The sequence below is a fragment of the Lissotriton vulgaris genome, chromosome 5, assembly GCF_964263255.1.
Source record: "Lissotriton vulgaris chromosome 5, aLisVul1.2, whole genome shotgun sequence".
NCBI lineage: Eukaryota > Metazoa > Chordata > Amphibia > Caudata > Salamandridae > Lissotriton > Lissotriton vulgaris.
In genome coordinates, this window is record NC_141693.1 from 769,076,012 (window position 1) to 769,102,633 (window position 26,622).

The window sequence follows — 26,622 nt, forward strand, 5'->3', positions numbered from 1 at the left end:
AACAGTGTAAGAAAGCGCAGGAAAAGAAGAGAAAAGGCCCATAGAAACTAAATACGGAAAGTAAAATCTACCCCCCCACCCTGCACCAACGCGGAGGCTACGGCCTACCCCCCCCGACAATGTGCCTGTCGCCCCATAAAGAAACCCGAAATATAGTTCAAGCAAAGGAAGAAGAAAGAAAAAGGAAGAAAAGTAATGAAAGTGTTACCATGGAATATAGAGAGTGAGAAAAGGCCATCCTAATCTGCGACCCTCAAAAACTACAAGTGAAGCGGGAGGAGGAGCCAGTCAAACCATTCCCAGTACCCCAGTCAGAAACACAGTCCCCACACGATTTGCAGTTATTGAAAGCCAGATATTAGTACAAAAGCAGTTAGGGAAAGACATTATAACTTGTGCGACTTAAACAAGAATGTACAACTTCCAATCCCGGTCCCACCAGCCCAGCAACCGACAGTACAAGGAGAAAGAAAAATCATAAAAGAGCAAGAAAAGGCACCATAGAAATAAAAACTCGAACTAAAAGTAACCCCCCACCCCACACACATGCAGAGGCTATGGCCTGCCCCCCCCCCTAGCAGAGTGTCTGTCGCCCCAGAAACCCGAAATATAGCAAGTGAAGAGAAGAGAAGAAGGAGAGAAAGCAATAGGGAAAGCAAAAGAAAAAATATAATCCAATGACTCAGGGAGTAGGAACAGAAACCCGTCCCTGGACTCCCATACGAGAAGGTTCGGGAGGAGGATCAATTAAACATGCATGCGAACTCCGCCGGCCCAATAAGCATTACCCGCCCCAATAACAACATCAAGTAGTGCAACAACAAGCGAGCAAACGGGGAGAGTTAATGCGCAGTCAGCGACAAAACAGGCCAGATTCAAAGTCCACCCTACCTCCACCCGCCCGCCCGGATGCTAAACAAAGAAAGTCTCCTATCCCTGGCCCGATCTGGGACTCAGTCTCTCACCCCCTCCGCCCGGCAGTCCAGTGAATAGCAGGAGAAGAAGTGAAGATGGCCGCTCGGGGGAGGGGGGAGGTGCACCGACAAAGAACGAATGGCGTCCGGTCCCAAAAAACGATGCCCCCTCAAGCACAGTTCTCTCTGGCATGGTCCAGCCGTTAGAGGCACAGAGCGAAGCGATCGAAATCCAGGGCGAGCTTACTGGCAATGAAACAGGGGGGCAAAGCACTGGTAGCCGATTCCCGGACACCTCAAATGGCTGCACACAAGCGAGCGCGGAGCAAGGGAGAAACAATGTGTCAGAGGCTGCGTTGTCTAATGGCAACATACCCCTACCAGCCATAACGAGAGTTACAGTAGTGTCCTCGAAACAATGTTGCGGTGGCAGGCTGCGACAACTCCCGTCCGGAGTGCTGTGGGAGACAATTCCCCTGCTCCTGGCTGCAAGGTCGGGCACAGGCATCCAGACGTGCCCCCAGCGCGCTACAGCTATTCTGCATCGCCGATCTCAAATCCCCCAGGGCTGCCAGCACATCTGCAAGCGTAGTTTCAGGCTGTAGGGTCTCCATTGTCGCAGTCCCTGGGGGAGAGTTTGCTCCGTTCTCCTCCACTCCGGTGTGTTCGCCGCTCCGTCTGATTGCCTTACAATAGCCAGCCGCTGATGTCGCCATCTTGTCTTCTACCCAACGCGGTAGTGCGGGGGGAGACAGGGGGAAGTAGCGGGACACGACCCGGCCGCTGTTGACGATCCCTGGCCAGTAGTATTCCGCCCGGCTCTAATGGCTGCGTGGAGGCCGATAATTGCGTGGTGTGTCAGCTGGATCCGGGCAGAGGTCGCCGTCCAGGGCCATAGGGACGCGCGGTACAAAGCAGAAGTATGGCGGCCAAAACACAAAGGACTCGCTGGTCCGGCGCCTCTGCCCACCGTCACCGTGTAGTTCAGGGAGCGTATAACGGTCCCTGTCGGCAGGTAGCGCTCAAGTCGTGTCCCCACAAGAAGGCGCCGTCTGGTCACACCACTCCGGCAGCAGGGCAACCGCGGGAGGGGACGAGGGGTCCGCAGAGCGTCTTGGAGCTAGCTGGGTCCCGGGCCAGGGCGCGTCCGCCCACAACTTCGGAATCCGGGCGGGTGGAGAGGCCGGCGGAACACCGGTGGCATCAGCTCCGTTACCCGCACCCTTCAGGATAAAAACTGGCGGACGAGGCAAGCAGGATCTCGGTGCGGGATTCCGGGGCCGGCGGAGCCGAAGGCTGCGCGTCCGCTCAGGTCGCCATCTTGGCTCCTCCCCTCGAAGTTCTTTTTTGAGCGACAAGAAAGAGGCCCGCAGTTTCTGCGTTTCATACGTGTAATCCGGGAAAAGCGTCATCCTGCTGTTGTCCACCTGAAAAGGACCCACGTCCCTTGCTCTCTGTAGCAGCCAGTCCCGGTCCTTGTAATGCAGCAATTTTATCACTACCGGGCGGGGCAATTGACCCGGTTTAGGAGGTCGAGCCGGGACCCTGTACGTCCGTTCCAGCGTGTAGAAGGGTGAAAGGCCTTCCGGCGCCACCTCCGTCCTCAGCCATTGTTCAAGATATCCTACCATATCGTCCCCTTCTTTCTGATCCGGAAAGCCCACCAAGCGCATGTTGTTGCGCCTGCTACGATTTTCGGCATCCTCCGCCCTCCTCTCCAAGGCCTGAATGCGGTTGAGCGCGTCCCCTAGTCTCCCCTCCATAGATTTGTGCTCGGGCAGTATCTCCTTGAGGGTATGTTCTGCAGCTTTGACCCTGTCCTTCAGTTTATCATGGTCGGCTCGCAACAGCCCCAGGCCCGTCGCCACTTGGGCAATATCCTGCTGTAGCGCTTCCTTGGTGGCTTGAATGGCTTCCAAGATGCAATTTTACAGCTGCTGTAGGTCCGTCGGGGGTTGTGGCGGGCCTTCAGCCGCTCCCGAGCTCGCAGCCTCCTCCACTTTTCCCCTAGGTTTCCCCATTCCGTTCACTGGAGAAAAGGAGGGGGGGGGGAGAAACCACAGATCCCTCTCCGTCCGGTCAGTGGAGGGCACCTTCAATGTCCGCTCGGCCGCGACTCTCCAGTGTCTAATATCGGCAGGGAGTGCCGCCACTCGATCAGCGTGGCTGCGTAGGCCCTTGCTCCGTCACCAACAGGATCAAGCCAGCTCTGACCCTAGGCTGCCAGACCCCTCAGGGAGAGTGAAACTCAGTTCACCGGTGCCACCTCCGTTGGCTCCAGTCAATGAGTAGTCTTCCCGGAGTCACTCGGTCTTCCGAGCATTGATCATTCCCGCTGGTGTCGCTCCGGTGATCAGGCCCGCACCTTGACCCCTCCGTGGGGCGACAACTTGGGGTGGCGCTTCCCACTCTGCTGTCGTGGAGTCAGGGGTCCCTCTCAGGATGTTTCCGGATGCGTGCCTAGTCGTTCTTGCCTCCCTGCTCTACTGCCAGGCGCTGAGCTCTCCACGGCCATCAGGTGCCAGGGCAGCTGCCATCTTGCGCACCTCAGCCTTTGTTCGTAGGAGATCCGGTCTACTCGAGCTACAGGTCCGGCAAACTCCCCCGCTCACAGCGCGGTGGGAGAATCAAGCGAGCTCAGGCGACAACCCCTCTGTCTCAGGCCGTCCCCCAAAGGGGCGCTATGGGGACTCCGCCATCTGGGGTCTCGAGCGCCAGCTCCGGTCGCCATCTTGTTCCATCGCACCCTTGGCCCTTCTTCGTTCTTCTCCCGAGCTGATTAGCGCCGTGGGCACCTTGAGTCCGTCGATTGGGGGTCCTTTGCTGTTCGGGTGTCCTTTAGTGATCGAATGATACACTTTAGGGTGGATTTCGTGCAGTTTTTCAGGATAAAAGCGGGGATCGGGAGCGGAGCTCCGGGCTCACGCCGCCAGTCCGCTCTGCATCCAAGCCACGCCCCCTTTGCTTCCACATTTTAATGTTTGATTGTTTGACATTGTATTGTTATTTATATATGTTTTAACCTCCTTCAAGGCTTCACTGTATACCATCGGCTAATATTTTTCTTCTCTCTCAATAGGTGTGTGCTCATTTATTTATTTTGTTTACACCCATTAATTTGGCTAGTTTCCGCTGTACATTCTAGAATCGCTAGTGCTCTAACGCCTTTGGGCCAAGATAGTGCTATATAAAACTGCATAAACCCAGTCCTTAGTTTTTCTTGGTGAGTTAAATTATACGATTATCGAGTGGCAAAACAATTCATTTTGTATTGTGTGTCTCACAAATAGTCATTACTAGTGCATTTAAACAAATCAACCTACATAAGTGGAATGCTTTACATATAAAACGCTTTAAATAGACATTTATTCCCCAGTTAAACCCTGGACCGAACATATCTTGTTGTCCATCCTTTTTGTACAACCATTATAACATACATACTCTTCATCTTTCTTATTCTTAATAACGTAAAGCACTTTAATGTCTGGCTTTATCTCTAGGCTGACTTGTTAAGTTACAAGGCAGGGCTCAACTGTGTTCCCTGTGATAGGCTAGAAGCAAGGATATGACTATCCCCGGTTGTGCTCCCTTAGACTTTGACACCTGCTCCTAGCAAGGTGACAAAATGAATTACTGAGTTGTGGTGCAATTGTGGTACTGCAAGGTTTTCATCGCTGGCATGCGGACTAAAGAAAGTGCCTGGGCCCCAGCAAACATTTGGGCACCCTTAATATTCTGAGCCCTTGACTGTAGGCTGGACTGGAAACCAAAGTCAGCCCTGGCAAAAATGTTTCCACCAGTTCCACACTGCAGGAGGCTGCTACTAAAATTGTGTTATGGTGGGGTAATGGCAGCCCTTCCAGCTCTAAAATAAGCTCCATAGGCCGAAGCCCACTTCCACAACAGAAAGCCAATCAACAAACAAAGCCACACCAAGATACAAGTGCTCAACCCCTAGGTCAACAAGTTCCACAACAGAAAGCACAGGGAAACTCTAATGCCAATCACCACCCAAAGGGAAATAAAGGAGTCAGGGTGGTGTTTTTTTTAATCTACTTCTTAATGGGAAGTAAACCTTCCAAAAACTACTTGTCATGTAAAATTTGTTTGGCTAACACACACATATTAGGATTTATAATTTGGTTTTTTGGAACTGCCAATTAAAATGAATGTTTTGTAACAATCCTAACGTGAAACTTATTTTTTACTTGGAAAATATATCTGAGGAGGAGTTTGAGGTTGCCTTGGTTGTGACGTGGTGCATTTTTAAAGAACGCGTTTCAGTTTGTTTTGTAATCTCCTTTTAATGCCTGGCGTCTATCGATATATAGCAGAAACTGCAGTTAAGGAATCTGTTTCATTAGGACTGAGACCCGTCAGCTACAGGTTTCGCAGCAACAAGTGCAGTGGGTGCATTCACCCACTCCCTACTTCGATTAGAACACCAGGTTACACTCAGGTCTCATTTGGAGGCATTTAGGAATTCATCTACCAGTCATATACTCCAATCAGACGTGACCCTGCCCACTTACCCCACGAGGCCCTCATTATTTTTAGTAAGGGCTAAGCCTTTAAAAATATATATATATATTAATGAATAATTTGCCACAAGAGGTAGCCAAGCTTCGGAACAAGGGCGTAATAAATCATAGAGCACGCAGCAGGTGGAGGATTGTAAAACAAGAGAAGCGCAGCAACAGTCATTATACATTATTTTCATATATTTCTTTATTACGCCGTTCACAGTAAAATATGGCAGTACAATCTTGTAGGTTAATCTGACCCAGATGTTCCGTGCGCTATTCCATCCATTTAGTACTGAAAGGGTAAACATTAACCCGTGTTAACACTAGCATCAGAGCCTTGCATCTAAATAAGGAAGAAACCATGATCTACAACACAATCACGTCCGCTTGTCTCCCCACCAATCCCCCCCCCCCCCCCCCCACACACACACACACACCACCCCAATCACACACACCCCCTAATTCCCAGGAAAAGAAAAGCAATATCTCTCTAGCGGCATACAACAACACCTCAAGGACATCAGCGCTAGAGATCTTGTCTGGGCCCCTGCAGGCAGTTCGGCAGGACGTCAGTAAATATACACTGCGTTGTTTACCACCGCTACATCTATTGGCTTTAATTGTGTGAACAAAAATAATGAAGCAAGAAAATATTTTTTTTTAGATCTAACCAGAAGCGTTTGTCATACCAAAACATTCTCTTTCCATAATCTCTCTATAGACACGGTGGGTAATCGTATAAGGGATTATCACTGGTGTATAGCTATCGTGTTTGTGGTGGGGAGGGGCCGCCTGTATTTCTCGAGTGTATTCACCCGTGCAACAAGAAAAACGCCCGGTTTCCACAACAATCAATTAGGGGCCTATAAATACACACTGGCTTCCTCTTGCAGATGGCCACTGGGTCCATTGTAGCCGCTCAGCAACTCGTCACAATGGGCACCCACTATCCCAGTCCAGCCTCCGGGGGTCTTATCATCCGTTTGAGCTTGTATCGCTAATAATAGTGTCTCACAGTGCCACCCTTGGCAAGAGGCCTTAGCCTCCCCTAGGGAGGTGGCAATATCCTCCAAACTGAGATTAGTGCAACTGAAAATACTCCATCGTATTTACTATACTAGAGTAACCCTTCACAAGATAGGGAAAACGGACAACCGACTCTGCCTTAGACAATAAGGGAGGGAAGGCACCTTGTATCACATACTCTGGAAATGCCCATCAAAAGTATCCTACTGGGAAAAAATTATGAATGTACTTACACAAGTGGGTGGAGTGACGATTATCCCTGAGCCCAAGAGGTGTATTCTAAACATATGGGACCCAACAGATCTCAACCATGCAGGTCAGGACTGTGCAACATTGGGAATGATGTTAGCGAAATGCAACATAGCTAACCATTGGGGGGCTCAATCCGCTCCGACATACAGGGGGACATGGATAGGGCAATGGTGGCTGAGAGGGCAGCGTATATACACCGGGGATACCCCAAGAAATGGGAAAGAATATGGGGCAAGTGGAACACTTACAGAGGGAACATTTGTGCTCCGCCCCGAGGGGGTCATCGGTGGACTCGAGTTGAATGTTCAGAATATAGACTTGTATCAATCCCAGTATAATAAAACAGCGTGGAATGTTTATGTGCTTATAACTACTGAACCAGATGTTATGTAGAGCCTGCTCAATGTCAAGATTGGTCCTGAACCGTCACTGTGTTATTCTTACATCGTGTGCAATAAAAAGAATTTTAAAAAAAGGTTTGCGATATAATGTGGCACCTTTTGTAATGGTATTACTTCATTATTTTGTAATTTTTAGGTCTCGCCTGTCGATGCGCATGCGCATCGAGCAAGCGAGACTATGGTGGCTTATCCACTCTTGAACCAACTTGCAAGGAATCGTGGCGATTCCTTGCAGTGCCCGTGACTTTTAAGCTCAATGCGCATGCGCATTGAGCTTAAAAGCGCGTGCACATGCCCCCAGCCGCCTGCCTTGCCTACTCTCCTAGCTGGTGCCGCTCCACCCCCTGCGGCATCAAAGGCTTTCACGGCCGGCCGGCCATGCTTTCAGTTTCACGACCGGCCGGCCGTGTGAAGTGCATTTCAAAGCCCGCTCTCCCTGCTCCGCCCCCTGCTCCGGCCGAGACGCATTTCTCCTCCCTCCTCCCCCCTCCCCATGCACCCTCATGTAATGTCTTTCGAATATTTGCATACTATGGAAAATATAGGGCACCCAGCCGCAACATTTTCAATACCGTTTTGTTTACATGAAGTGCTGAGCTAATTTCCCTACTTTAGTCATTCAGCTGCTTTGCACCTTAGCTTTTAATAGTTCCTAAGTCAAGAATTGGCAATGAATAGTATCACCACTTTCTGCAGCTGTCCATACAATTCCTATATTTTTGAATGTTACAATTTGTAACCACTGTGCCTCGCTGTTGCTGCCTCTCATAATTAGTTCTAGTTTGCCACCTTGTGCTCCAGACATCGTACACACCCCATCGTACTTCGTCATCTTCCTTTCCCCCTCGTGACTACCTTCCCATCAATCGTGCTTTTCATCATCCCTGGCTGCTCCCCAGCTCTCATCCGTGCTTGCCCAGCCCTTTAGTCATAAGCTGGTATCATTATTGCCCATCCTCCGATTTTCCACTCTTCTCACTGACTGATGCCATCCATTACCCTGCTCCTCCAACTTCTATGACTTTCTATAATTTAAGAATTAATCTTCGAATCTGCCTTTTCCGTTAGCAATTTTTTGACATTTCTGTCACCACGAACCTATTTTATTAGCTTGATAATCACTTGCAGATTTCCAATCATGAAAATAAAAAAGTCGTTCAGTATATCTACTTCTTACCGTAAAACATGTTCACCATCGCAATATTTACATTTTCAATGAGTAATAACTGTTGTTACTCAATAAGAGTAAACCTGTTGCCATTGTGTCCAAAATTGATATTTAACAAATGAATGTCCTAGAAATTAATATTTGTTGTACCTTTACATAACCATTTGCGACCACATGAACCTCGAATTTGCGGTCTTCATGTAATGTCTTTCGAATATTTGCATACTATGGAAAATATAGGGCTCACCCTCACTCACCCTCAACCCCTCAGCCTCACCCTCACCCTCACTCACCCTCAACACCTCACCCTCACTCACCCTCAGCCCCTCAGCCACACTCACCCTCACTCACCCTCAACCCCTCACCCTCAAACCCTCACCCTCCCTCACCCTCAACCCTCACCCTCGACCCCTCCCCCTCAACCCCTCACCCTCACTCAGCCTCACTCACCCTCACTCACCCTCAACACCTCACCCTCACTCACCCTCAACACCTCACCCTCACTCACCCTCACCCTCACCCTCAACTATTGGCATTGTAAATAACAAAGCTATTAATTCGCTATTTTCAAAACAAGCACATAAATAAAAAATGTGTCCTTTGCAATACCAATAGCTCAAACTTTCCTAATGCAAGACCTATTGCATTGCTGTGCTTCCCTCCCCTGCTGCACTCTCCTGCTCTCTAGAGATGTGGCCTAACGACAAGAGCTGCCATCTAAGTCACGTAAATACAAAACATGTTGCATTCCAAATGCTATAGGTGTCACATTCGCAAACGTTATAACTATTGGCATTGTAAATGACAAAGCCATCAATTTAGCAATTTTAAAAACCAACAAATAAATAACATATGTCATTTACAATACCAATAACTCCAACTTTTCTAATGCGAGACCTATTGCATTTCCAATGCTTGTTAAACTTAGTATCAATGTCTGGGTATTGGTTGCACCTCACTAGTACCAGTTTAATACCCAAATATAGCAATAAGCAACAGAAAGGTGACCAGTCCAGCTTGACAAAGGGCCTTACACTGCGCTGTAACATGTCACTGCATTTTTTGTAACTTTTGAACCATTTGCGCTGCAAACACATTTTTTGTGTTAATATCTGCAGATTGCACGGCAGATGATGGATTGATTATGTGGCATATGCGGAAATCCAGAATCATGCAAAAATCGCCACAGTCGTACAGTCACACAATTCCCATGGCCCTGAGTACAGGGCTCCAACCACCCGTCCAACAAAGTGTGGCAGTTGTGCAATCTAGTCACCGCCTTGAATTTCGGGAGAAAACAGAGTGGTATCTCTGGTAGGTATCATTGCAGGACCCCAAGCACCTCCACAATCGTTGCCAACATTGTGTGTTTATTCTCACAGCCCGTGTAATAGGTGCAACACGTTAGGGGAAAATAATGGAATGGCGGTCACTGGGATGGTTAGTTGCCAATTTGGTACCCTCCTATTGTAGGCATTTGTGGAACCTAAGAATGCAGTAAAATAGTCCTTTAAGCAAGTAAAATATTAAACAAAAATACATTCTGGTATAAATGTTTAAATGTAGTATATTGAAAGGCATTTTAGTAGTAGCTCATGATTGAAACTGAAAATTCAAATGTACATTAATATACAAATGTTTCTAATTTCCTGGCCCGATGAATTGCCAGCATGGGCTGTGTTTCATATTGCATTCAAAGCTGGCAGAATAGATTGTTGGCTCTTGTTGATGCAGTGTTCAGGGGTTTTGCCTTCATTTCCAATGTATTCCTTTGATGCATTCGGTTCACGTACTGTGTTGAGGGCTGTGCGAAGCAGATGTGCTAGATCCTGAGGCTTTGAAATGGCTCCTAGAAACAGGAAAACTGTTGGCACCAAGGAAAAACTTCCAGCTTGTGCTACACAAATCTCCATTTGATCAGATTATGTGGATGATGCTAACTTGATGGTACGCATGGGCAATGTCCTTCAGTCACTGCTTGATTAGTTTGCATTATTTATGGAGAACTCGGGTTGAGTGTGAATCAAGGAAAGTCCTTCAGAATGATTAATAGGGCTGTCAAGAAGAAGAGAGGTGTGCACTTTCTTAAAGGAGAACAGATTATGTCAATTGATGCTTTCTCTTATTTTGGCCGATTATTTAACTGTTATAATAATTGGAAGCGGCAAGGAGCATAGACCTTGAAAGAAATACAGAAGCTGTTTTTAGATTTGCCACAAAGTTAGTGTGTCTGTCCACACCCTTTTACTCACCCAGCCTGGTATCCCACCATACATTATAATGGTTACCAAGTTAGACCCTAGGTTTTTATTACCACATTTTCGCCAGAATATTGTACAGTGTTTATTTGCCTTTATCAATCCAGATAGTACGGGTTGATGTCTCCCACCCTACCTCCTATGATAATTTTTCCGAACAAAACTCCTTACATTTATGTTTCTTCTGAAGCTGATTATCCCTCTCATCAAACATTCAAATGTTGTTCAGTGCAGACCAGCTCTGGTATACCTCCAGCAACTACATATAGGAGTCAGATGTAATATTGTAGCCAGCTTCCTTGCACAGGTTTGAAAGATTAGCAAATGTTTTAACAGAGCATAGGTATTTATTCTTTTTAAATATTATGTGACCTTAAATGAATGTACATTATTGTAATGGGTAGGAAAGAGACATTGTACATATATGCATCCGATTGATATATATATATATATATATATATCTCCATATATCCTACTGGCGGTCGCCAGTAGGTAGTTATAGTTAGGATTTTTTTCAATGCAAAATCTCAAAATTCTATTTGGAATAACTTTGTCGCCGGTTGACGAATCTGCCTGAAAATTTCTTCAAATTTGCCTCGCAGAGCTCCGGTCCTTCCTTGAAAGTTTGGGGGGGGATTCGTCAAGCGAGGGGCCGAGATAAAAGGGGGTCCCAAAACGTGTTTTCCCCATGTTAATTTCCATAGGGCGGTCGAACTCACTTTTAGCCCGAACGGCTGAATGGATTTCCACCAAACGTGGCAAAATTGTAGGGACTGGTAGCCCGATGTGCCTTTGCTATGTCTCAAGATATTTTCTCCAGTGGATTTTGAGTAATTTAGGTTAAAAAAATATATATATATCTATGGCCGCGCCCCGGTACGCGCACCGGGGAGCGCAGCAGGCGTGACACGCGAGGTGCGCACAGAAAGCTGATTGGCTCTCGGGTGTCTGTAAACATTCGAAACAGTCCCGACCGGCCGCCATCTTGTGTCTCGGTAGGATAGAGACACGAGGTGTAAAAAAAAAAGGGAGAAATGACCATAAGGGGGCAGGGCAGACCCCCCCGACCCCCTAGGTTTGATGTGGGGGCTATAAAAGGGCCCCGCAGTGCAAAATATATATATATTTTTTTTTTGATTTGCGCGGAGGAGCGCCCGGTACGCGCACCGGGGAGCGGCCCATGGGGAAAAAAGAATGACAGACTTTTCAAAAAATTTAGCCTTTTTTATAAATTGGAGGTAGTTCTAAAAAGAACAGGTTTTTTTTCTTCTTTTTGTTTTATATTTTTTGTGTGTTTTTGGAACATTTAGTACTTTTTTTGGCTTTTATGAACTATTTTATATATTTTTTGGTATTTTTATGGGGATAAATGAAAAACAGGGAATTGAAAATGGCTCAACTGGAGCAGAAAAAAAAATAAGAAAAAATTAGGGTTTTTTGGGGCATTTGTGGTTGTCCCCAGCAAGGACGATGAGCTTTATGCTCAGTTCACCATAGGAGATGGTCTTACCACAATGTATACATGTTATACGGAAATCCCCAAACCGTGGCTGAATGCAAGGGATCGTCTCCCTTGCCTCTGGTCCCGTTGGAGTGGGTAGATTTCTTTGGGAGGTGGAGCTTGAAGATTGAGGAAGGTTACTGGCCAGTTCCCTCATCTCTGCAGCAGAATAGTTGATTGGATGCCTTCGCTGCATGTGGCGAATCATGGTGTTGTTTCTGAAAGAGTATTTCTTATTAGGGTTTCCCCTGGAAAGTTCCACGCCACAGATTAGGCAAGTCACCTTGGCCGCATTTACTTTTTTCTTGCCCTCTGGGATCGAAAAAAACTCCCATACAATGTGTGGTTTTGGCTGGTATGGGGTATTGTGTTCTTGCAGCCATCTTCTCCTCCCCTCCTCCTCCTCCTCCTCCTCCTCTTGTTGACCACCAATGTAATCTTGTGGTGGTCCTCTTGGTGGTTGTGGTGGTGGTGGTGGTGCAGATGCTCCAGCTGCTGCTGCTATTGAAGCCATTTCAAAGTACAAAATATACCTCAAAGATTGCAAAACAGGTCTTCCTAAGTCAAAGGACAACGTCAGAATAAGGAAAAAAGGTGGGGTCTTTCATCATTTGGAAAAAAAAAGGCCTGAACCAATGATAAGTGTTATTTTCAGGTCACAAGACCAGGGATTTCATCATTATGAAACCAAAACTGTTCTGCACCAATAAAAAGTGTTATTTTCAGGTCACATGACCGACGCGCTTACACGGCGCGCCCCCGGGCGCGTCGCGTAAGCGCGTCACATGTTTACGTTGCGTGATCGAATTCGCTCGAGTGCTTCCGGGTGCGCTTACGCCGTGCGTATCACGTGGACGCGGCTACGCGATACGTCTAGATGATGTTTTCGTTCCCTGCAATAGCGCTAACGGGACCCTCTCCGGAGCGCGCCCTGGGGCGCTTAAAAAGACTACGCTTTCCGGGGCGCCCACCGGGGCGCGCCCCGGGAGCGCTCCAGGGTAAAAAAAAAAAGACATTAAAAAAATTGTTTTAAATACAAATAAAATATAGGATTCATTCTTTTTCAAAAATATTACATTTTATAGCTATAGACATTTGCTATTAACAACATTTTGAAATTCAAAGAAAAAAATATAGGTTTGGGGCCTTATATATAGTTAGGAATTAGCATTTAAAAAAACTATGAAATTCACTGAAAAAACCATAGGTTTCACATCCGTTATAGTTAGGAATTAGCATTTAAAAAACCTATGAAATTCACTGAAAAAACCATAGGTTTCACACCAGTTATAGTTAGGAATTAGCATTTAATAAAACCTATTAAATTCACTGAAAAAACCATAGGTTTCACACCAGTTATAGTTGGCTGGAAATTTTACTGACATAAAACCATTGAAATTCCACGTTATAGTTGGTTGGACTCATTATAACTTGCGCGTGTAATGCACTGCTGATGACGTCACATATTACATCACTCATGACATGGTCAGTGACATCACTCATAACTTGCCAGAAACGCGTAGCTGCCCTATGTGCATCAATAAACTCACCGATGATGATTCATTGTCGTCCTTCTCCCTTTGTTTGCTGGCGTGCGAGGCTGTGCTGGGTCTGAGACGCCGAGAAATTCGAGGAGGAGTCACGTGGTGTGTATATATATATATATATATATATATATATATATATATATATATATATATATATATTCAGTGAAAAAACCATAGGTTTCACACCAGTTATAGTTAGCTGGAAATTTTACTGACATAAAACCATTGAAATTCCACGTTATATATCTATCTCTCTCTATCTGAGGCTTGAGGGTCTAGGTTATATCATCCTATAAACTCCCACCTCTAACAGGTTTAATACCATGTTAGGAACTGGCATTGGATGTTTGAATTGCTAATTGTTATAATTTTAAAAGTTGATGTCTAGTGTCATAGAATTATTTGGTTTTACATATCTTTGTTTTAGAACAATAGTATTTTATGGATGTTCTCTACTATAATTGTTGTATTGTGCTGTTATGGTTTTATTGAAACTGAATAAAGTATTATGAAATGAAAATTAAATGAAATATTCGCACCCTTAAGTGTAAAATTGTGCGAGTCCTGAACAAATCTCAATTTCTTTCTCCTAATGTACATTTATTGGTCATAATGCATATTTGTTATTAGCCATTGAGACATTTTACAAGAACAAGAAAAGTTTCCAAAGATTAAAAAACAAGTTGGAATATTCCAAATGCCACAAATATGTGGGTGTGCACTTCTTTAAATGTCTTGACACAACCATGTCCATAAGACATTATTTTCTCTGATGTTTTGAAAAAGAAACATGATAAATGGCCCCTGCTTTATCTTTCAGTGTGTGGTTGGCTTGATAGCCTAAACAATGATAACTAACACAAGTCACCGTAAGCCCCCTAACTATGTTGCTGTTTCCCCATCTTTAGGTCTTACCTCTTGAAAGATCTAGTGGACTCAGCTAGAATTTACAAAAGGCTCACAGCCTGCGCATTACTTACCATTGTTTGGCTTTTTTTCTCACTGTCATTTTACTTGCTACTCTTTTGTTAGCTTGCCTTACTTTTATTGAATTTGCCCCTCTCCTGGAGCATTACCTTTTTATTATCCTTTTTTTGGATGTCTTGTATCCTTTCACTACTCTCTTTTAGGGATATACTTTTTTCTTTTTGGTTAAGCACTCAGTTAGATTGCATGTTTTTTCCAGCTCTCTCTGGCATGTGTTCTCACATATGTGCTGCTTTCAGTCTCCATCTTGTTCTCCTCCTCTGTTAACCCCGCCCATGCTCCATGTTGTCTTTTTCTATTGTGTTTCTTCCCTCCCCACCCACTGCTTTATTTTTTCCTGCTTCTTATTCAATTGTTATCTCCCTCTTCTTTTATTTGCCACTCTTTTGGAGCATAACCTCTTTAAGTTCCTTTTGATTGGCTGACTTGTATCCTTCCACTGCTCAGATTTAGTGAAATATTGTTTTTTTTTTCAATTCAGCACTCCATGAGAGTGCATGTGCTTACTGTCTGTTCCTCATGTGCGGTTCCCACCCCTTACCAGTTTGTGCTCTGGTGCGCCTCACTCCTCCCAGCTAGTCTTTAAAAACACAGCAAAGGTATATTATGCTGGGGTATAGCTGAAGAGCACACTTTAAGGGTTGTTTTTGTTTTATCTGCTTCATTCAACATATTGCATGAAAGTGTAAGCTTTAACACACAAAGGATTTTATGGTGCAAAGGAAGGGTTATCTGCTGCACTCACACAGCAGGCATTCCAGTGCATTTTGAAAACAGAAGTGCAATTTAACAATTCTGATGCTGCAATCGCCAGACACTATTTCCATAGGTATTGTTTATTGAGATTCATTGTGGCATACACACAAAGAGCCCTATAATGAATTTTCAGCAGAGCGGTGGCGGGGCAGTGCAAACCTCTGCTCCGCTGAAGTTCACTTCTGCCTGCCCCCCAGATTCCTACTTTTCAGTGGGTGGGTAGGCAGGCGGGCGGTGTGGCGGTTCCTCCTGTGGTACCATTACAAGGATACCGCAATGCGAATGCCTCACAAAGTTCCTGCCTGGCAAGGACTCGAAAGTCCATGCCGTGCAGGAGCCTATGTGCGTGCACATGTTATACACCCCTCTGTGCATCCACATACGGTTTTCTCTCCGCCAGGGTTTTTCATGGCGACGAAACCCCCATGAAAAGCCTGGCTGAGAGGAAACTCGTAATATGCTTGGCGGGACCGTGGCGGTCCCGGCAAGCATATTGCGGCCTCTAACCACTTCTCCTACGGCAGGGAATGGCGGTTCAATAGCAGAGCCAGCGGTCCAAGGGTGGGCCTGCAGCCCGATTCGTAATCGGGCGTTCGGACCTCCGTTGCAGCGGTTGCTGGATCAGGTACTGCTGCTCACCACGAGTCGTCACGGTCCTCAGACTGCCACACACATAAAAGAGCCCAAAGTGTCTAGAGGTGTTTAGGATGGACTAAAAAATAACCCAAGCAGAATTACTGCTAGGGGATTCATTAGCAGACATATCAGCATCAGTTAAAATGCCTTAAAAAACATACAATTACATTTCCCCACCACTGAAGGACCAAGAGTTTTCTGCCACCAACCTGCAGAGAACCTTATACCTTATATTATGCAAAGGCACTTGTTGGCTTTGTAAATTACATTTTGATGAGTTACTCCGTTTATCACTGCTTTCCTTGCAGCATGCTTTACTTTATGTTGTGCTATAAACAATTGAAAAATAACTTTGCACCACCTGTGTAAACATTTAATTGCATTTAAAAAGACTGTTGCCACCCGGAAAAAGATGCACTTGTCAGAAATCTGTACCAGTCAACAACTATCTTTCTTTAACAACGGCATTGCCAACTCAAATGGGAAACCAGAGAGAAGCTTGAAAAAACTAAAACTATGTAAAAAGTTAATGAAACTCAAATTTTTTTCATCACAGGTACGGACTTAAAATGTTCTATTCGCAATAGCACTCCCCCTTCTCCTTATAGAGTCCACTAACTGTGTATTTGCTACTGTTGATACCATTTTAGCAAAAGCTTCACTTCCTTTGGGGCACCATCTATGCTCCATAAATAATTAAGTAATTAAACTTTAGTAACTTGCATTGTTGAGGGTAGAATGTTTACTGTGCGACAAACTACAATGTTTTTGTGTCCATGGAATTTACAGTTGAAGGGTCCATTATTGACCTTTTTGGATTTTCTTACTGTATTTGTGACAGATGAGTCAGTTACAAGACTGATTTTTTTCCAGAAGTGGCTGGAAACATTTGACTGTTATGTGAACCTGCTAAGTGAAGGACTTTTGGTCCTGTTTTGGAAGCGGTGGGACCTTAGAAGGACATAATTGAGTCAGGAGTGGTAACTCAGTTGATAACTATTCTCCTGTGCTCGTCTTTTTGGGTCTTCGAGAACTGTAATGCCCTACTAGTTATTTGTCTCGCCTCTCTCACAAGCCCATATATCATATGTAGAGTAGGAGACTGGAATAGCCATGCTCCCACAGGTTGTACCTTTGTTGCCACCTTCACACTTTCTGAACTTCTGATCCTGTGAGCAAATAAAATAAAGGGTTTTATATAGTGAATTATAATCAACACACGAGGAATATCAAAGATGATATTTTAAGGTCTGTACCAGGTCTGAATGCCATATAATTAAAAGGAGAAAGCCCAGTTACGGTCTTTGAAAATGGCGTACTTTTGAAAGCACGAGTCCGATGAGCAGTGCCCCTACAGTGAAAACCTGTGTGTTTTTAAGAAAGAAGTTTATAGGTGAATTCTTCGTGCAGAATTCACTATGACACGTATCCTACCAAGGAATTTGCATGCATTACTTACTTGCACACCACACTACTGTAAACCCACTCAGTTGTCCAATGTAGTCTGGGATCGAGGTTTTTACTCCCCCGTTCCATTCCTCCTTTTGGGCTGACACATCCTGGATCCATGAGGCAGGAAGCACCCGACCACCAGCATAGCCATGCTCCCACAGGTTGCACCTTTGTTGCCACGTTCAAACTTTCTGAATTGCCGCCGCAGTTAAGGCGTTAAAGAAAAACAAAAACCTGTACAGTATGTTGACAAGTTGTATTTCTGTAATTTGATTGTAACTGCACTTACTCTGAAGCGCTCGCTCGCTGTTGACACCTGACCGCCCAGCAGATCCATTGCTGTAGCGGAGAGGGTTGCCACAGCAACGCCGCCCTCGGCCACAGGACACGCCCATCGGCGTTGACCACGCCCACAAGCCAACCTATAAAGTGATTCGCGCTGCCTACTAGCGCTGTCTCACAGACTCTCTCCTGAGGCGGAAGCCGGGAGATTTTATCTTCACTAGCACGTTGTGTTTTTAAAAATCTGTAATTTGATTGTAACTGCACTTACTCTGAAGCGCTCGCTCGCTGTTGACACCTGACCGCCCAGCAGATCCATTGCTGTAGCGGAGAGGGTTGCCACAGCAACGCCGCCCTCGGCCACAGGACACGCCCATCGGCGTTGACCACGCCCACAAACCAACCTATAAAGTGATTCGCGCTGCCTACTAGCGCTGTCTCACAGACTCTCTCCTGAGGCGGAAGCCGGGAGATTTTATCTTCACTAGCACGTTGTGTTTTTAAAAATCTGTAATTTGATTGTAACTGCACTTACTCTGAAGCGCTCGCTCGCTGTTGACACCTGACCGCCCAGCAGATCCATTGCTGTAGCGGAGAGGGTTGCCACAGCAACGCCGCCCTCGGCCACAGGACACGCCCATCGGCGTTCACCACGCCCTATTGCTCCCCAAACCAACACTATTTACATGTACAGGAACCGGAAGCGCAGCGGACGAGCGCAGCGGGCGCGACGATTGCGCGCCGAAGGCGCGCATAAGGCAAGCTCGTCTGCGCTCGTCCGCGCCGAGGACGGGCCCAGGGCCACCCCCCCTGTTCTATCTGGTCCACGACCCGCCATTAATACTCCTCTGCTATGTTACTCCTCCGCAGAACTCCGGAGCTACAAACCTTATGCCGAAATAGCCCATCCCATACCCCTCTGTAATTACGACTTATGCATTGGACCGCTTACTTGTCCCACATGCATAAAAATACCGTCTACAGACACTACCACCTCCATACCCACAGTGTCTGCAGCTTTAATAAACGTTCGTTCCTTACCCAAACACAAAATGGAAATCGCCGAGTTCATTGACTCCCATGACCTGGACCTATTATTTATCACCGAAACATGGGGAGATGAATCCTCTGGACCTGATTTCAGAGATGCCATGCCTAACAAATATTGTGTAAGCAAGCTAAATAGACCCCTAAGGAAAGGCGGAGGAATAGCAATCATACATAAAGAGCACCTAAAATTAACAACATCAGAAACTACTCTCCCTGAGTGCGAAGCTCTCCTCTTTGCCATACGCACCTCCAGTAAAACTACCTTCAGAGGTTTGTTAATTTACCGCCCCCCAGGATCCAGATCTAAATTTCTCTCAAATGTAGACAAAATCATCGAGATGTCAATTGGAGCCCAACACTTCACCGTATTAGGTGACTTCAATTTTCATCTTGAATCTCATAATGACCTTGATACAGGAACATTATTAGGTGACATGGAGTCAGTAGACCTCCTACAAATTGTTAAATCACCTACCCACTCAGCAGGGCATACCTTAGACAGCCTATTCACCAACGACAGAGATATTACAATCAATAAGGTTCTTCCTCTAACATGGACAGACCATTCGGCAGTTTGTTTTTCAGTTCCCATTACTCCTTGTCCACCCTCCCAGACTACTTATGGACCAACAAAATTCAGAGACTGGAAAAACATCAATATCGACCAGCTCACTGAGATCTTACGGGACAGTCCCCCGCTAAACAATCAAGACCCTGTAGCTGCGTCAGCCACCTACTTAAACATCCTGAACGCAGCCTGTAACAAACTAGCCCCCACAAAAACATCTAACAGGAACAGAAAGCATCCTTCAGCCCCTTGGTTCTCGGAATCACTCAGATTGCAGCGCCAATATTGCAGAAACTTAGAAAGACAATAGCGTCGACACTACAATAACGCAGACAAGTTCAGCTACAAAAATGCCCTCTCCAACTATAAAAAACTGATTACATCCGAGAAAACCACTTACTACACCAACCAAATCAACCAAGCCAAAAATTCATCAGGAAAACTGTTCCAGGTAGTAACTTACCTGTCCAATCCTCCTCCACCCCCCTCAGAGGGATCACAGGACCTCTCAGATGCACTAGCCAAATTTTTTGAAGATAAGGTCAGAGCCATCTTCTCCACTTTTGCACCTGACCCTTCCTTATCCCCTACCGAGCACCCTACGACAAATAACACTCCAAATTTCTCAGCCTTCGAAAACATCACGAAAGATACGGTTCAACCCCTTATCGCCCGAACCAAATCTGGGTCTCCATTTGATCCATGCCCTCCTGCTGTTCTCAACCTTATCCCAGAAGCTGTTGCTCCGTCACTCACTACGATCTGCAACGCAATGTTCACATCCGGCACCTACGCTTCAGTATGGAAGGAAGCCATTATCAAGCCGCTACTCAAAAAACCCAGTCTAGACCCCTCTCTCCCATCCAGCTACAGGCCTATTGCATGCCTTCCTTTTCCGGCCAAAATCTTTGAAAAGATCATGAACCAGCAACTGGCAACATACATCCACAACAACCACATACTGGATGACACCCAGTTCGGGTTCCGTCAGGGACACGGCACAGAGACAGCTCTCCTGAAGGCGGCGGACGAGATTCGATCCATTATGGACAATGGAGGAGCTGCAATCCTCATACTTTTAGATCTGTCCGCAGCCTTCGACACGGTCGATCATGCCACTCTGATCGACCGTGTCGCAGCCATAGGAGTAAGGGACAAGGCTAAGGAGCTTCTGGCCTCATTCTTGTCAAACCGCCCACAAACGGTGAAGCTGGGACAATACACTTCCCAGACCTTCTCCCTGCCTTGCGGTGTACCACAGGGATCCTCGCTAAGCCCGACACTGTTCAATATATATGTGTCTGACTTGGCGAGGGTCATCAAATCGCACGGTATCTCTCTCACCACATACGCAGACGACACACAACTGGTGTTGTCCGTATTCGACGATGGCCAAACAGTAGCGTCAAACTTCCAATCTGGCATGGAAGCAATAAGCTCCTGGATGTCATCAAACTGCCTCAAGCTAAATTCTGATAAAACAGAAGTGATGACATTCGGGAGACTACAACCAACCTGGTCTCCTCAATGGTGGCCCCAACAAATGGGACAACCTCCAGTACCAGTGGTCAAGGTACGAAACTTGGGGGTCATCTTCGACAATAAACTGTCCTTCCAGCAGCACGCAAACTCGGTGGTCTCATCTGCCTTCCACACCTTAAAAAAAATCAAAAAACTCATCCCGTACCTACCATCTTCCGCAGGCAAAACTTTAGTTAGCACACTAGTCTTTTCCAAGACCGACTATTGTAATGCCTTGCTCCTAAATGCACAACAAAAGGTCCTCAATAAATTACAGACTGTAAAGAATGCAGCAGCTAAGATCCTGCTACGCATTCCTAAATTTGTATCTGTCTCCCCCTACATCCAACAGCTGCATTGGCTGCCGGTAAGGAGCCGCATCAAATTTAAAGCCTTGTGCATAGCGTACAAAGCCATTCATAACCATGGCCCCCTATTTCTAAAACAAGCCTTTCGCCCACCCGAACAGCAAAGAACTTTGCGTTCATCTTCTGCCCATCTGCTAACAGTCCCCCGCACTAGAAGGGCTAACTGGGGAGACAAACGCTTCACCGTTGCTACAGCTAGACTGTGGAACACTCTCCCTCTCCACCTTAAGTGCGCACCTACCCTGCTTAAGTTCAGAAAAAATCTGAAAACATGGCTATTCCATGCCTAGTTCCCTTTTCCTACAGAGAGTTCTGTGACACAGCGCCGAGACACCCTCGGGTATTTGCGCGCTCTAAAAATCGCCAAAAATAAATAAATAAATAAATATTTGGAAGAGTACTCTTAAAACTAGAGATAAGGAAATGACTGGATGAGAGCTGGGGTGAGAGTAGGAAGGAGCAGCATTGGTTTATCATATTGCAGTGAATGGGTAGTGAATTCAAAGGATGTCTTCCCTAAGGTAGTGGTAGAAACAACTAGTCAGGAACCTAGAATCTAGCTTATGAGTTTGCTAGACTGCAATTTTGCCTTGGCACATCGCTCCCAGTTTCTACGGCGTTCAGCCTAAATCACTTGTTTTTCCTGTTTTTGTCTTAGTTTACTGGATCTACCATGGGAGGATGTTCTGTTCCCACGAATCTTGGACTACCTGCCAATTGATCAACTTGTGCGTTTACAAAGGGTCAGCAAGTCTTTCCAGTCTCTCGTCCAGCTTTATCTTAGAAACTGCCACTGCTTCGACTCCACTCAGGTATCACATTACCATGGTTATCCACTTTATCAATATGTCTGCTTTTGAGGTGGGTTTATTACCTTTGCTATCCGCTTCTTGAGAGAGTAGGAAGGAGAGATGAAAATTTGTAATTGCTTAGGTAAGTTGTAAATAATGTGTATTCAGATCCACATAAAGGTTAAAGGGATTGCTTTGAAATGCACATATTGTCCAGGCAATAGTGTTGTAAGATAAAAACGATCCTGCTTAAGGCAAATTTACGGGAAGAGAATGGCTAATTAAGGTTTTATAATTTAACCTGTAGAATCGTAACAGTTGAAGTGTCCCTCATATAATTGAACCTTTCATTCCTGCTAGCTAGGAAATTTTGCATTCAACAAAACTGAAATATTGATAGAGCATGCTGAAGGACAAGTTTACTCCGTTAAAGAATTGTGATCCCAGAACACTGGGGAAACGACTTTAACATATATTAATTTTAGTGGAGTCTTACAAGCCTGCTGCAGTGTAGGTTATTCGGACGAATGCTCTCAATAGGAAATCTTGAATAGATTTGACAGACATTGGTAGTAACATGTCTGCACCCTTGTAGGTTTGACCCAGAACCGGTGCTTTTTGTTCCATTCGAGCCTACCCTTTGCATGCTTCATGTGCTTACTTTGACCCCTCTGGATCTTACTTCTGTAGGCCTGCCTTTCTATCACATGTATAGAGTACTAAGTACTGTTTCAAAAAGCATTTCATTCATTAATTTTAAAGTGATTATTCCAGTTTTCTTAATTCCCTTATATTGTTGGCAAAGAAAACACCAGCCAGTCCACATATCAGAGGACTCCTATAAAAGTAAAAGTAAAACCTTTTGATAAATAACACTTTAAATTGGCATTTTCAACAGGGAGAATGTTGAATAAGTAGACTGAGAAACATCAAGCCCTGAGTGGCGATCTATCTATGGTGTAGTTCAAGATCCCTCGCTGGTAACACAGGGGGTAAACGTTCCATCTATTCAGCTGATAAAATGAAAAATACATCATGGTGTCCCACAATGCACAATCCTTATGAAATTTAGAATGTGTTTAAGTTGGCAGGAAACTGGGGACTGTTTTGTGCTGTTAAATGTAATGCAACTTTACATGTGAGTAAACTAGAGTAGGTTGGGACAAGCGGATCATAAATGCTCAGTTGTAGTGAGTCTAGGTGAGTAATGGAATGTACCAACTGTGGAATAATACTGGAAGTGAATTCAGGCAGCTCTTCCACAGGTTTCGCTTGCATGGAGGACCGAAATGTGTTGTCAGTTCTGAAATGCAAATTAACTGACAGGCAACTATAAATAATCACTCATAGGTACACTTTCGGCCTACGTCTCTAGCTTCCATTTTATTGCAATATCGTGCAGGACATTCTACGTGTAGGCCCCGGTATGTAGGTGAAGCTAAACGCTCTGTGCTTATAGGGCGAAGTGATGTGAATGCTTTTGCCCCTGCAGTTTTTTTCCCTGGTGATTCAGCTTTTCTGGGTCACATACCATACCTCTTACATGTTTGTTTGTAGCTCTACTGCTATGCACTAGCTTGAGCATCGGTTTGTATCAACTCTTGACTGATTAGCATGCAGTGTGTCTCTATGTTGAAATAAGAGACTTTTTGTGTGTACTGAGCCTTAGTTTCTAACCTTCTATTTTTATATCAGATAGGTTCACACTTGCCTAAAGCTGCATTCTGTAGTATGCTGAAGGAGAACGAGGTGCTGCACCGACTGAACCTCCAGAGCTGCTCTGAATGGCTGACCGACCGGGAGCTTCTTCCTGTTGTGGGCCAGAACCATCACCTCTTGAGCATCATCTTGAACAACTGTCTTCTTCTAAGCCGCCAGTCGCTGGTGGCCATATGTCTAAGCTGCCCGCACCTTCAAAACATTTCTATGGCCCACTGTGAGTGGGTAGATGGCCTTTCGTTGCGCAGCCTAGCTGACCACTGCAAGGACTTGGAGTCGATTGATGTGACTGCATGCCGTCAGCTGAAGGACGAGGTAGTGTGCTACTTGGCACAGAACAGTTGCAAGCTAAAATCCCTCTCCCTCGCTGTGAATGCCAACATTACAGATGTTGCAGTGCACGAAGTAGCCAAATGCTGCAGGGATCTGGAACATCTAGACCTGACAGGCTGCCTGAGGGTCAAGAATGAATCTATCAGGTACCTCGATATGAAGCACATACTTGTTTCTCATAGACTAGGGTTAAAATTACATCCAATTTACTATTACTACTAATGCTACTTTCTGTTTTCATATTCCCTAGCAAACAAGAACTAGCTACATGTAAATTTCACAACTGCATGCCTAACCTAGTCATATAATTAATTTATTAAATCGCATCTTGTGTACCTAGACAGGCCTAGCTAACTACAGTTGAATTCCTTTAGCCCCCAGGCAGTGCACGCATACCATCTTACCATCTGGACTGTGAAAACCAGACCGGTGGTGTCCTATGAATTCCTCTCAAACTTACCTGATAGGGAACCATGTTAGGAACCAACATTACCAGCCAGAGACCACTGTTGTTTTCTTAGGTTCCCCGCACCCTTTCCAAAAAGGTAGCATACAACAAATCTGTACTGGTACTTATAAGGTTTTATTTCAGAGCCAATGAGCTCTTCGTCACTATGCTCTACTCTACTCTACTCCACTACACTGTATACCAGTCTAATCTAGGCCACTCTAATCTACTTTGCACCACCGCATTTTGTGACACTGTTCTCTACCCCACTCTACTATGCACAACTGCATTCTACACCACTCCAGTCTAGGCAATTCCACTGTACTTTGCACAACTCCACTGTATTCCACTCTACTTTGCAATACTGCACTCAATGCCACTGCACTCCATGCCACTACTCTGTGCCACCTCACTCTACCCTGCACCACTCCAAGCCACTTCACTCTACTCTGAAATAATCTCCTCTATGCCACTTCACTCTACGCCACTCTATGCTGCACCACTCTGCTGTACTCTGCACCACTGTACTCTATGCCACTGTTCTTTGCTAATATACTCTACATCACTTTACTCAAAACCAAATCACTCTACACCACTGCACTCTATCCCCTACTACTCTGCACGCTACACCTCTATACTCTACTCTGCAACACTCTATGCCACTGCACCATTGCGCTCTGTCACTGTACTCTTCTTTGAAACAATCTACACTAAGCCACTGGCTCTACGCCGTCGCTCTATGCCATTCTGTGCCATTCCAAGCATTGAAATCTACAACACTGTAGTCTACTCTCCACCATTGTACTGTACATCACTGCACTCTACACCAGTGCAGTCTACCACACTTTACTAGTCTGTGTACCCTAATAATAAAGGCTCTTGTTCGTGGATTACTCTGAGCTTATTTTATTTTTGTTTCTAGAATCTCTGGATCCCCATGTTGACCAGCACCACCTTATTATGAGCTCTCTTTTCCCCTTTTGGGTTAAGGTTGAAACCGCCAGGTTGGCACTGTCCTGACTCGGTGGGCCGGACTGGCCAATGATGAAGCATACCACTAATATGTGAATGAGGCCTTAAACAACTGGGTGTTCAGGAATACTCACATAGCCAGAATTTGGGAAATTCCCCTTGATGTACATGTGAGTTTCTTTAGGCTGCCTACCTTTTTAGGTCTCGCCTGTCGATGCGCATGCGCATCGAGCAAGCGAGACTATAGGGGCTCATCGACTCTTTATCTAACTGCAAGGAATCGTGGCGATTCCTTGCAGTGCCCGTGACTTTTAAGGTCAATGCGCATGCGCATTAAGCTTATGCGCATGCGCATTGACCTTAAAAGTCACGGGCGCGTGCACGTCCGTGTTTGTTTACCCTTGCCTACTCTCTCTCTCCCCTCTCCGCCCCCGTTCCGCCCCCTCCCCTCCCGCCGTGTCGCATTTCTCCTCCCCCCTCCCCTCTCTTCCCTCCGGCTTCTTTTTTTTTTGGTTTATTTTACTCGCACCTCTCCCCTCTCCGCCCCCGTTCCGCCCCCTCCCCTTCCCGCCGTGTCGCATTTCTCCTCCCCCCTCCCCTCTCTTCCCTCCGGCTTATGGCGAGTGCTCGAACACTGGAACAGCACAGTTGGTACCACTGCCACGAACTAATTGAAGCTGCTTTGAGAGAGGATAGCTTATGAATGTTTTTTCAACTACCCCTCACGCTTTTCAACTACTGCTTGTGCTATACAACTACCGCTCGCGCTTTTCACATAACCCTTGCGCTTTACAACTAACCCTCAGCTTTACAATTACCCCTCGTGCTTTTCAACTACCCCTCGTGCTCCTTTACTCTTCAACAACGCACCCCTCGTGCTTTTCAACTACCCCTCATGCTCTCACCACTTCTTGCCTACTTTGCAGGGTGACACAGTGCCCCGCCTCGGTGGCCGCCTCTTCTGAGACGTCAGGGCAGCAGGTCCTGATAACAGATAAGGCGTCCTAAGAAGGCGCACCTCCCCCAGCGCAGGCTTCAAAGGCCCGGAAGCACCATGCGCCACACGCTCCAGGTAGAAGATTGGCCTCTCATTACCAGAATGGGTAGCGCTCTCTGAGTGCTCGAACACTGGAACAGTCAGCGTGT

At 45.8% G+C, this 26,622-nt stretch overlaps 1 protein-coding gene across 2 annotated transcripts in view; it reads left to right on the forward strand.

The window, feature by feature from the left end:
• Positions 1-26,622, forward strand: part of FBXL15 (F-box and leucine rich repeat protein 15) — a 74,404-nt gene that overhangs the window by 22,720 nt on the left and 25,062 nt on the right. The window contains exons 1-3 of one of the 2 annotated variants that reach the window (XM_086922230.1): positions 9,411-9,601; positions 21,872-22,025; positions 23,700-24,202. In XM_086922230.1, coding sequence (XP_086778356.1) covers positions 9,432-9,601; positions 21,872-22,025; positions 23,700-24,202 — 827 coding nt within the window. In that variant the 5' untranslated portion in view covers positions 9,411-9,431. Of the gene's footprint in view, positions 1-9,410; positions 9,602-21,871; positions 22,026-23,699; positions 24,203-26,622 lie in introns of those variants that run through there. The other variant, XM_086922231.1, reaches the window with a different exon arrangement.